The 13071-nt window shown below is 48.7% G+C and overlaps 1 protein-coding gene across 2 annotated transcripts in view; it reads right to left on the bottom strand.

Annotated features, from left to right (window-relative positions):
• Window positions 1-1827: 1827 nt before the first annotated feature.
• Window positions 1828-13071, bottom strand: part of NRN1L (neuritin 1 like) — a 394567-nt gene continuing 383323 nt past the window's right edge. For both annotated transcript variants that reach the window (XM_085637499.1, XM_085637500.1), the window contains exon 3: window positions 1828-3799. In XM_085637499.1, the coding sequence (XP_085493625.1) occupies window positions 3517-3799 (283 nt within the window). In that variant the 3' untranslated portion in view covers window positions 1828-3516. The remainder of the gene's footprint in view (window positions 3800-13071) is intronic.

Below are 13071 nucleotides of genomic sequence, written 5' to 3'. Positions count from 1 at the left end.
GGCAACTAAATTCAGTGGTTGGACCATTATGTTGGCGGTAAGCATACTTCATCGCCGTTGCAACAGAGTATGCTTACCGTCAACATATAAATTAAGACCTCTGTTCTAACTGGGTAAAAATGTGGCACACAAAATTGGGGACTAGCTTCTGTCTGCTGAGGTGGACTCACCGCAATGCAAAAGAAATTGTCCCACTTCAGAAGCAGGAGTGTTGCACCAGCAGGACACCCTGTACTTCAACGGAGTGGAGGTGTAGGCCCGCTCTGCATAAGGGAGTCCCCATGCAATGAGATTCTGCCACTTCAAGCCACGCTATTACAGAGCCAGTGTGGTGAGGGCATACACTGACCACAAGTAGGGCAGGTTATTGGTCTTTTACCTCTAGATGGTGTATGCAGTGGGCACGGGCGATTTCCAAAATTCTTGCAGATTTTTTATGTAGTCCCAAGACGCATTAAGCCCCCTCATGAAACGGTGACCGAGTTTGTTTCGCCATGGGAAATTCCGACATCATCCAGACATGTTCAACGAATCGGAAAAAGGTCTGCTTGGCTCTTTTTCCTGCTACCCGGGTAAAAAGAGATTGCTTTGTATAGATCCCTTCCAGACAGGCAAGGCTGCTCAAAGGATGAAAAACAATATCCAGACAGGTAGATCATATTTTTCTGCACTGAGGACCGTGATGCCAAAAGATTGCCTGTGGATGGATCGGAGTGTATTTTGGAAATAAACTATATGTGAGTTCAAGGGCAGACAGCAGCAGAGATTTTTGAACTACACCTTCAATGTGGGGTTTGTATGGTGTGAACTTTTGGCCAAACAAGACCACAAACAAGTGAGGTGGCTATTTCAGTTGTATCGAAGACTGGATGGCTTCTTTGCATGGCAAGCTCGTCTAAGACTGAATCTCGTCATTTTTCTTTATTTTATATCTAGATTCTGGCCTGGCTTTATGCTCTGGTGTTGAATAGTCCTCTGGTATTAATGTCTTGTGGTTTTTGGTTCAGCCTAAGTGCTTGTTATTTTCGAGTATTCCGATTTGTCATATTCTACTTATTTTCTAAGAGAGAGTCCTAGAGGAAGCTTTGTTGCAAAACCTTGAATATCTAAAGTATATGATCATGCCATGTAATGCAAGTGTGCAATCAACACTTTTGTGCTTCTACACATCAACGTTAGCAAAGCACATTTGGGGTGGGGTCACCTCAGTTTTCCTAGAATCCTCTTAAGGGAGCCTTTGATTAAGTACCTATTTAGGCCCAATTCAACCCATTCTTCCCTACGCTTGTCCTTTAGGCTTGCAGACTGTGTCCGTCTGCAAGGGAATGTCTGGGGGTCCATAGGACCCCCTTTCTTCCCTCCAAAGGGCTGTTCTCGGGGGCGCACTCATAGTGCGCTATCTAGAAGGTGGTGCACTATGATTCCGCCCCCGCGAGCTTCTTTGCCTCTGTGCTCGAGTTTGTAATAAGGCGTGGGCGCAGAGGCAAAAGAATTCCCTCATTTGCATAGGGCACGCCCCTATGCAAATGAGGGAACGCCCCCTGAAGGTAGCGCTGGCGCTTTACGTGCGCCAGCGCTATCGGTATTACAGAAGGGGATGCACAAGCGTCTGCAGCCCCTTCTGTAACACCAAAGTGCCCCGGGGTGCGCAAAGTAGGCGCAAATGCCCGTTGCGCCCCCGGGGCACTTATTGTAATACAACCCTCGGTGTGCAAAGTAAGCACAGGTGTGTTGTCCAATAAACTTAACAACTGAACTCTACCTATGGTCCTAGAACTCACACTTTTACTTTGAAGATTCCATTGATCTCTGTTACCTTGTTCAGCATTTAATGAAAACTCTCCTTTCTGATCTCTGAGTGGAACCTTCCTTGTTAGTACTTGTAAGTGGTATAGAAGCATCTTAATTTTTTATTTACAAAGTACTTTATTTTGTACATATCTTTTTTCTTTTATACAGTTTTTGTTCTGCATGTGTTTTCTTCAATTATATTATTGGCTTGTGTTCAGAGGTTGATGTGATTCCTTGCTATGTCAGGTCTTTTGCCCCATTGGCTCACTTGGGATTTCCATCTTAATATATATATTGCAAGTACCAACAAGGAAGGTTCCCCTCTGAGATCAGAAAGGAGATTGCTCATTAAATGCTGAACAAGGTAACAGAGGTCATATAATCTCCAAAGTAAAAGTGTGAGTTTTAGGACCCTAGGAAGAGTATATATATCCAGAATATCGTGCTACCAGAATATAATTGAAAACATATAAAAGACCAAAATATTAACAAGGTAAGTATTTGTAGGTATGGATAAGCTTACTTTACTTAAACTCACATATATATCTTGCCAATATATACAGTCAAGGTAAGTAGATGAGTTAAGAATAGTAAATCTACACTTACCTATGTGCATTCACTTTGGCAATATTTTAGCCAGAATATTTTGGTACGACGATGTTCCTGAAGTCGATTTTTCAATACATTACCATCAGTGCACCACAGTGCTAGACTTGTACTGTAAGAAGTTTTAAAACTAAATAAAACATAATAAATTATAAATGACAAGGATCACTGGGGAGAGCCCAGTATAATTAAGCAGTGGGAACTTTCCTTTTGTAGACAACCCTGATAAATGATGATAATGACTCCAAGGGTGAATAACTGCAGGGAAATATATGTGGTGGCCTTGTCCCCGAAACCCAGTGTACTTCTCTGGTTGTGTGAATCTTGGCTAAATTGGGTACCAAAGAGGCTACCATGACAGTGTCTGCCATCTCAGCTTACCGGAATTGCCTCAGAATCCCCTGGAAGTTAGATTGGGGGGGGCATCATAACGGATCAAGGAAGGTTGACTTTCAGCTACTTGGTGATGAGCGAATTGCATGGACTTAAGTAACAGGGGTCACAAGTGGGCAAGTAAAGAGACAGAGATGATCATAACCCAAGACTGAGAGACTGTGAGGAATGAGCATTAATATCTAAAAATCCTATTTTTACAGTCTGGAAAGTGTCTATGGAGGCAGTGAATGCATGTGCAGGCTAGGAGTAGCTGCAATATGCTGAGGAATGTTTATGTTTTATGAAAAATGCAATGATTTACTAAGCACAGTTCCCTTATAGGTAGTGAAGTATAGATTCCCTATGTTAAAAAAATGAGCCATAGCAGAGCTCCATAGTGAAGAAATCCACAAGTGTGTACAGGATCGATAAAAGTGCCCAGGCCCAATATCATTCTTCCTAGTACCCACAGAGGTGTACGGCAGCAGGGTTCCCATGCAGCAGGATAACCATGGCCAAATAGACATGAGAGGAAAACAGACTAATCAGATGAAAAGTGTAGTCTATGCCCCTAATTGGGCAGCTAAACTGAAATGTGTGGTGGAATGCTACAAGAACTCTCCTTTAGCAAAGTCTTGTTTCCCTGAAACATAAGCCTGCCTTGTACTAGTGAGTGTCCTGTCGAGACATAACGGATGTCAACAGATTCCAGATTCCAATGACTTCTTGTTTGTGGTGGGCTGGCTAGATAGATGTCATCAGGAGCACAGCCATAGACAACATTGTCAGGAAGCCCTGGTATTGCAGGAAGGGAGCTGAGCCCCGCAGTGTATCCTTATTTGTCTCAGCGCTGTCTGCTCCTCTCATGCTGTTGGACGGCCGATTTCTGGCACTACACAGGTCATGCAGGTTCCCCTGGTACTGGATTTTCCGTGATTCCTGTCGGAGCGACTCCCAGATATTGGCAGCTTCCTCAGGGCAGTTGGCGAGCACCGCTGTTGCACACGTATGGAAGTCATCCCAAGACCTAGAGTGGTAAACAAGGCAGAAAGGGAAAGGGTGTGAATTCAGAATTTCACAACATTCCTTTCTTAGTTGAAACTCAATTTTCAGATCCCAGCACTCGCCCGGTCAGTCACCCCATTCTTCAGCACCATCAGCATTGTATGGACTGATTCACCTTCCCTGGTGAGTCGGTACCGGCATTTTACACTGTTTGATTATATTCTACTCATACCAACTACCATTCCATACATTGAACCTAAACGTGAATCATTCACATAGTCTCCGATTATTAGGACAATTTGTCCTTTATCTGACTCTCATAGATCAGCAGTGACACCCTTCCTCAAAGGACTTTAAGCATGTTTACTGTAAGTCAGTCGAGCTCCACATGCTCCAACAGAGGGGTTCCGGCAAAAGTCCAAATTAAAACACATTGTGTAGGAATGACAAACCATTACGTAGCATATCACCAGATGTTTGCCTTGACTGTTCTTTTGCAAGAAACTAACAGTGGTCCTGCCAAGACGCGCTTATAAAAGCTAAATACTTTATAAAATTTTGAGTATCCCTTTCACCGTTGGGATAACAATAAATATTTATACACAGCTGTCCAAACACATATTCACAGAAAATAGCACAAACTAATTGTGTCATTACGTGATTTATTTTAAGCAAGAAAAAGTTTTTTGTTGTTGTTAAACGAACAGGTCATACACACATTTATGGTGCAAACAAGTGTGACAAGGTGAAGTAAAGTGTATAGTATACATGAACCTAGACAAATGCATTAGATGACATAGACATTTCAAGTACGGAGTAAAAACATATATATTTTCTCTCACACTGACCTAGGAATTAAATCTGATCAATTTGTGATAGTCACAGTGGATTTAATACATAAATCTCTCTTTTCCTAAATGTTGAATATCATGTTCTCTTTTCTTCTCGGCTCAAGGAGTTCTATCCCTTGACCTCTCCTACCTCTCATTTATGGCACAAATATTAACTGGGACCTATGGTTGATACCGTGTTCTTTCCCCCTGAAGATTCCTCCTGCTCACACTCTTGTTGTCCTGATGATGATCTCTAACAAATGAGATCAAAACACCGTCGACTTCTTTCTACAACCAAAACTCCTTCATTACATTGAATTATTTGAAGTTTTGCTTTTTGTTGTCAATGTGATGTATTTTTAAAATGTCACCAACCCCTCACTTCACGCATCAACACTATTTTGTGTGAGCACTTGTAAATAAGTGATTCTCCATTCATGACGTTAATAAATGTGAGATCATTTCAACCTTGTGTCCCTTCATGTACTGCGCAGCAAGGACCAATTTATTATTTTTGTTGTTCCCTTGATTTAGGCAATTGTAGCCTAGGCTACCCGAGGACCTTAGTGGACTCTTTAGTACCATTGTTCGTCTCTATTATATAGTTTACCTCTGGTCTGACTATTGGGGTTCCCTTGTGTTTTTAAAATACTATACATGCAATAGGTTGCATTCCAGTAATTGTCCATCATATAACTGCCACTTGCAAGTAATAGCCCTAATTCTTAGTACATATTCCACTAAAGGTTGTTCACAGTAAATTACATGTGAGAGTTTCCATCAATGATCCTGGATACAATATAACATTTGTGGTTATCAACATGCTACTTTGTTTATTGAGAACAATCCTTATAAAGAAACAAAAGGAATAACATAACTTAAACAATAACGAGATAAATAAACCTTATGCAGAGGGGTGAAGTAGATCATAGCTGACGCAGCTTGTGTAGTGGGGAATTACAAAATAGTGGAAGCTCCCGAGGGGGGTGGGGGCATCCACGGCAGAGGGCCCCTACCGTTCATTTCCCCGCAACCAACCGCCATGTAGGTCAGCGCCCAGAGCTTTCTAAAGATCTAGTGGGGTTCCCGGGTTGTGCACCTTTGCAGCGGGTCCCCTAACCCGAATCCTCACGTGACCCATCAGTCGCAGGCCTCTCAGGAGTCACCCAAGCCACCATTACCTCCCTCCATTGCCCAGCTACTGAATGTTTTCTCATGCCCTTAGCCTCTTCCCTGCTCTACCTTCTGCCCCAGCCCACATGATAACGTCTCTATTCCAAGTTTCAAATTGGGGTCCTCTCGGAGATTTCAATTCTATCGCAATTCTGCGTTTAGCCAGCCCATCAAACGGGAGCAGGGATTTGTCCAGGAAGCAGTCCCCAACATTATCTAACCCGGCCTCTGTCCAGCGGGCCAATTGCGCGTTCCTGAATATAGTCTGTGGATCGCCATGCGGCAGACCCACAAGTGGTAACATGGGGGTGTACTTGGTGGTTTACCGCTCCCTGTCCTGGCATCGCCTCCAAGCTTGGAAAGGCATGCACTGCAACAAGGAGCAGAACGGGGTAGGTGTTTTTGGTATTAATAATTTCGGCATTACTAGGTTAGAATGGGAGTCCGGATGTGATAGGAATGTGCGTTCCTCATTCGCACCCTCTGTCCATTGCGCCAGCCACTGTAGCTGAGCGGCAATCATATAAAATTCTAAATTCGGCACTTGCAGTCCGCCCTCAGACACAGGGCGTTTTAACGTTTTGAGAGACACCCTAGTGCGCCCATTTCCCCACACTAGTTCCAAAAGTGATAATTCAGGGACGGAACCAGCCACTAGGCATGAGGATCGGTAGATTGCCAAAGAAATACAACAAGCGCAGAAGCATGACCATTTTTGAAAAAGAGACCCAAGCCATGACGGGTAGTTGCAATGTACACCAGAAGTGTACACAAGAACGCAACGAGCGCTGCACTCTCCCCAAGTTGCCCTCCTTCGGATCATCCAGCGAGTGGAATATGTGTATGCCGAAGTATTTGAACGTGTTCTGAGCCCATAATATGTCGGCCATCAGAGCATCAGGCCTATGCATCAGGCCTGTCACCGAGAACAGATATGTCTTAGTTTTATTGACTCGCAGTCCGGAGAGGTATGCAAAATTGTCTAGAATTTGTATGGCTACTGAGGTGCATCCGACAAGTATAACAGCAAATCGTCTGCATAAAGTGAAACATGGTGCGTCCGCCCTCCAATAGCCGGTCCGATACCAACCCCTCCCTGATGAGGCCTCTCAGCCAAGGGCTCGATTGCCAGGGCAAACAGGAGGGGGGAAAGAGGACACCCCTGCCTAGTGCCACGTGATACCTTATACTGCCTGGAGATCGTTCTGCCCGTTTGGACCCTCGCCGTAGACGCAGCATATAAAAGCCGCACCCAGACCCATACGCAGCATCACCTCAACTAAGTATTCCCACCCCACCGTGTCGAAAGCTTTTTCTAGATCGACGGAGAGCACTGCTGCCTGGTGGTTGGTCAAGGCCTCGACATGATAAAGAACGGAATAGAGCCTGCGAAGATTATAAGAGGTGTTGCGAGAGGAAATAAACCTGTTCTGGTTAGGATGAATTAATGTCTTCATATGTGGAGCTAACCTGCCGGCCAGTACCTTACTTAAAATCTTAAAGTCCGCGTTAAGCATGGAGAGGGGCCTGTAATCTTTAACACCTGCTTCCGGCTTCTTAGTTTTCGGATGGGGGATCACCAGGGCCGTCTGGGTGGAGCTAGGCAACTCCCTAGACTCGTACGCATCAGCATACTACCGGACTAGATGCGGCGCTAACAGGTCCGCATAGCGTTTCTAAATTATGCCGGGAGGCCATCCGGCCCTAGTGTTTTCCCAGGCGCTAATGCATTAATGGCGGCTTTGATTTCCTGCATGTTTATTGGTTCTCCCAGCTCTTCCCGTCTTCCTCTTCTAACACAGAGGGGCAGAGGCTCCAAGTATTCTTGTACAACCAGCCAGGTAGCCGCACACGGGGCCGGGTACAACCGCTTGTAATAAGTTAGAAAGAAGTCGGTAATTGCATCCGGATCGTACACCACCTCCCCAGTATCTAAGCCAATTTGTGTAAATGGAGATCCCCCTAGCTCAGGTCTAATTAACCGTGCTAATAAACAACCTGCTTTTCCTTCCTTTCTCTGCACCTTGTCGAAATAGTCCTTTTGGTTGTAACATCGCAATCGCCCCAGTGCATCATCATATTTTGCCAGCGCAGCCTGTAGTGCCTCTCGGGCAGCATCGTCTGTACCCTGAACATTATCTAAGCTGCGCATACTCCCCTCCAAGTCCAGTATCTCCCGGCGGAGCTCCTTATGTGCCCCTGTCCCCTGCCCCATACTATGGCCTCGCACCACCACCTTAAATGCTTCCCACTGAACTTGGGAGGAGGAGGCCGTGTTAACGTTGATGGGGAAGTACGTGTCTAGGAGTGTATGCAGTGAGGTGCGAAAAGGAGCATCTTCAAGTAGTGCCGGGTTAAGTCTCCAGGTAGGGGTCAGGGGGCACCGTCCCGGTGGCTGATGTGTCATTATCAATGGGCTGTGATCTGACAGTGTAGGCCCTAAATATTGAGTATGTTTAATAGAGCTATTAAAAGCAGGGGAGCACGAAAATGTATCAAGCCGTGTATGCGCTTGGTGCACCGGTGAAAAGAAGGAGAATTCCGTATCCTTATTGTGTTGCAACCTCCAAGTGTCTTCAAGACCCCAATGTACAATCCATGTACGGAACCCCAGGGGTGTTCGGCGTGGCTGAGATCCCATCAAGGGAGGGTGCCAACGGTCAGTGGCCACATCCGCGACACAATTGAAATCCCCCCCCACGAGAATCAAGTTTACCCTTAAGCCATTGGCGAGTACAGCTGAGAAGGAGTCCAAAAAGCCAATCTGGTTGTGGTTAGGAGCATAAATGTTACCTAGGGTGACCTCCTGGCCCACCAGTCTCTCCGTGATCAATCCATATCGGCCACCTACGTCCAGCCACAACCGCTCAACAGCAAAGGGGACCCCTGGCTTGACCCATAGTAGTACCCCTCTGGCAAAAGCCGAGGAGGTGGTCGCGAAGACCTGGCCCCTCCATCTGCGTTTCAGTTTCCCGGCCTCCTCACTGTTCAAATGAGTTTCCTGAAGGAGCGCTATATGGATGTCCCTACGCCTCAGGTATGAATAAATATTATGGCACTTGGCCATAGAGCCCATCCCTCTAATGTTTCATGTAAGGAACCGTATTACACTACGTGCCTCTGCCATTCTTGTTGGGTAGCACCAAGCAGCCCACGGAGGGAAGCCCCCCCCATCTTGCGTCATCCCACCCCTCTGCAATAGTCGAAAACCAATAAACAAACAAAAGGTCCCTTGTGGTGGTAAACTCCCCAACCCCAGGGCAGTCTGACAACGGTCAGCCACCCAGACATCATGTGAAACAGTTAGTACTAAATGAGGCTCTAACCTAGTACGGCACTCAGCAGGGGTTAGCCAAGAAAGCTTAGAACAGAACGCTTCCACCCATTAAAGCGCACCAGCCCCATATATGAGAAGGCAGCTCGGGCCTGGAACAGTTAACTACACGTCAGCGCCCTCTGAGTGTCAAGGTCACCTTAGCTTACCAATTACATCAAATAATATCATCCACGGTGTTAGGCGTCACCACTGGTATCTTCACATTGTCGCTGTGGGAGGTGTCCGTTTCATTGTCTTCAGTCTCTCTTGAGGAGCCTGCCTCCGCCTCTGGGGCAGGGCTCCGACTCTGCATTAGTGCTGCCACAGCCTGCAGTGCTTCCGCCCTCTCCTTCTTCGTCTGTGAGGAGGATGGTTCCTACGAGGTCGGCGTCTCAGATGTTTCCCAAGCTCTGTGGCCATCCTCATGACAGCTCCAGTGCCTTTGTCCAGTGGTGTGTCGCACTTGTAAGCCTCCAACCAGTCCCAGGCATCCTTAGGACAGTCAAAGTAGTGAGTGTGCCCATCATGCATTATACGCAGTCACGCCCGGACATCAGAGAGTACTGGAGGCCTTCTTCTCTTACTGCCTTCTTGACTTCTAGATATGAGGTCCGTTTCCTCTGCACCTTCAACATATAGTCCAGGAAGAGGGAGACTTTATTGTTGTTGATAGTGAAGGGGCCCTCCGCTCTCGCCTTTTGCAGGAGAGGTCTCTGTCCCGGAAGTGAAGCAGTCGGGCCACTACAGGCCGTGGAGGCTTCCCTGGGGCCAACGGCTTGGCCGGTACCCTATGGGCCCTCTCCAGCATGTAAAAGGTGGACAGACCCTCTGGTGTTACTACAGTCCTGAGCTATCGCTCCAAAAAGGATACCATATCACTACCTTCCTTTCCTTCCGGCAGGCCCAGGACTCTGATTTTGTTCCTCCAGTTCTGCCCCTCGGCATCTTCCGCCCTGCGTTCTAGCAGACACACCCTGTCTGTAAGGGCCCCCATCTGCTGCTCGAACACCTTTTGTGCAGGAGCCAGTTCCGCAACATTAGACTCAGTCTCTTTAACCCTCTCTGACAATTTCTTATGTTCTTCCCGCAGTAGGCCGAGCCTCACTGCAACAGTGCTAATGTCTTGATGGAGGGTAGCTTTTGTGTCCGCTATGGCCTGCAGTATTTTACTGAGTTGTTGTTGTACCGGGTCCTCTGGGGTAGATTGTGACTGTTCCTGGGCACTGTCTTCCGTGTCTTGAAGTGCCCCCATCTGGCGGCCTCTGGGTTTGCCCATGATGCCAGTGTCTCCCTGGCCCGAGACTATGCCCCAATCGGATGATGTGTGGGGAATTCAGGGCACCCCGTAGCCGGAGGCCAGCAAGGGGCGTAAATTTCACCTCCACTCAGTTCACTCCGCAACCCTCCAGAGTGGACCACTCTGGAGGGTTGCGGAGTGAACTGAGTGGAGGTGAAATTTACGCCCCTTGCTGGCCTCCGGCTACGGGGTGCCCTGAATTCCCCACACATCATCCGATTGGGGCATAGTCTCACCGTCGTGTTCAGCGGGCTCCGAAATGCTGCCCCAGTCAGCCACGCCCAGCCCCCAGCCCTCCCGCCACATTAGTCTGTAGTGAACGCAGTGTAGGGCAGGGGGGCCACCACAGCATCCAGCGCCCCTTCCAGGCCCAGTTCCTAGAGGTCGGGCTATCTGACTCACCCCAAGCCCACAGTAAGTGCCCCAAGCTCCAGCACGCCACCTCCAGGCGGGGCCGCAAGTTCAGCTGTCTCTCCCTTAGGGCTCTCAGGCACCACCCTAGTCCCAGGAATCAGTCCGGTACCATAGAGGGCGCTCCAGCGCCAAAGCACAGCCCAGCAGCGTGCTGATCACTCCACAGCCATTTGGCCCTTCAAAGGGGGCCCGCTCATGGCTCCACGGTGAGAGCCAGGCATACCGCAGGGCCACAGCGTCCGAACTGTGCACAGGGCCCACCGTCACACCGCCCGCCGTATGTCCACAGGGTACGCCTCAATGTGCAGAAGTAGTAGCAATCGCTCGCTCAGGGTCAGTCACACCACGCTCCCAACTAGGAAGTTTACCCCACCTGCGTTGCGCCAGTGGCTGTCGGGAGCACCTCAGGTCCACAGCCCCGACTCCTCACAGGCACCGGTCCAGTTGGGGTCCAGGTCCGCACAGCAGAGCCCCCAAGCCAGTCTAGTGCCGCTCTCCTTGCCAGCCATGCCATTGATCGCAATGGCACAACTCCGGCCTGCCTTGCCCAGCGCTCTTCCTATCCTGCCTCAAAGCCCGGCAACGATTCCAGCCGCGGGCAGGGGGGGCCGCCACAATGCCAAGAGTCACTCATGGGGCTCGTCCACAGGGGCCCGCCAAGCCACCACACCCCTAGGCCCGCCTGCGTGCTCCTGACGCCGATGCATCGTCCCCAGTCGGGGTCTCAGAGTCAATTGCCACCCACCCGGGGCATCCAGCTCCTACTGTGGTCTCAGGTGGCAGTCCAGCCCTGTGTAAGCTGCCTCAGCGCCGAGGTCCCGCACGGCCATGCACCAGTTGTTACGCACTTCTGGCAGATGAAGTCAGCGAGGGGGGCCCGCCGATACCGCCTCTCTCCACTTCTGCAGCTTTCGCCCCGCACGTGGGGGCCTCCGCCTCACCTTCCACTGCCGTTCAGCAGAGACCTCCACACTGCACAGCGGCAGCCGCCCGTCTAGAGCCCAGCCCCAATCACGGAGCGGCTCCCGGGCACCTCATCGTTCCCCACAGCCGCCATTTCTTTGGCCTTCGTTGCTCGCAGCAGGTCGCTGCGCTCAGCCAGGTTCACCGACGGGCTCCGAGCTCCTTCAGGGCCCGCCCCTCGGCATACAGACTTCAGAGGGGCCACTGTAAACTGTTCAATAAGCCCTGGCTGCCGGATTCATGAGGATTATGTGTGGGCTGGTGCGGAGCTCTCGGCTCACGCGTCCGCCATGATCTGCAGCTAAGCCACGCCCCTCGAGGTAAGTGTTTTTTCATTATTATTTGCCACTCCCCGCGTAGCCCCACCAGGTTATTATGGCAGCAGCCACCCCTGTAATGTAGGTGTGCTAAAACGACTTGTCTGCCACCCAGTAGCACAAAGCAGGAAGTACAATACCCTGAAACCTTTTTTTAAGGACCTTTTCAACTCCACTTCCAAATATAGGGCTAGATGTTGGTGGCAGATTGTCTAGGGTTTCATATGTCTTTTAGGCCATCACGTTGACGTCAGTTAGGGTGACCCACTGGCATTGGTGCAAATTCAGGACAGTGAGTGTAAAAATTCAGGACAAAGGGTCAAAATTCAGGACACAAATTCAGGACAGGAGGTCAAAATTCAAGACAAAACTTCAGGACAATAGGTACATTTTACAGACACATCAGAGGAGGTCGCTCAATAGTATGTAAGTAAGCCCAGCCATATCCAAACATATTCAACCATTTGTAAACCTATCCATCATGTATCCTTCCATCTATCATTTCACTCATCCATCCTTTCACTCACTCATCCATCCACCCTTTCACCCTATCCATCTGTACACTTATCCATCCACTATTCTACCCATCCAGCCATTCACTCATCCATCCAGCCATTTACCCTTTCACCCATCAAGCCATCCTTTAACTTACTCATCCATCCACCCAGTCACTCATCCGTCCACCCATCCACCCTTTCAGTCATCCATCCATCTTCCCTTTCTCTCTCCATCGACCCTTTCACTTAGCCATCCTTCCTTCCATCCATCCACCCATCCATCTACTCATGAATTCATCCATTGACCCCATCACTCATCCATCCTTTCTCTCATCCATCTATCCTTTCACTCCTCTATTCATCCTTTTGTCCATATACCCTCCCTTTCACTCACTCATCCATCCTTACATCCACCCTTTCACTCATCCGTCCATCCATTCACCCTTGCACTTATCAATTCATCAATCCAGGCATCATTTCACTC

This window comes from Triturus cristatus, chromosome 12 (assembly GCF_964204655.1).
Source record: "Triturus cristatus chromosome 12, aTriCri1.1, whole genome shotgun sequence".
NCBI classification, from domain to species: Eukaryota; Metazoa; Chordata; class Amphibia; order Caudata; family Salamandridae; genus Triturus; species Triturus cristatus.
Note: the sequence above shows the minus strand (reverse complement) of the source record. Positions and strands in the feature narration are given on the sequence as shown.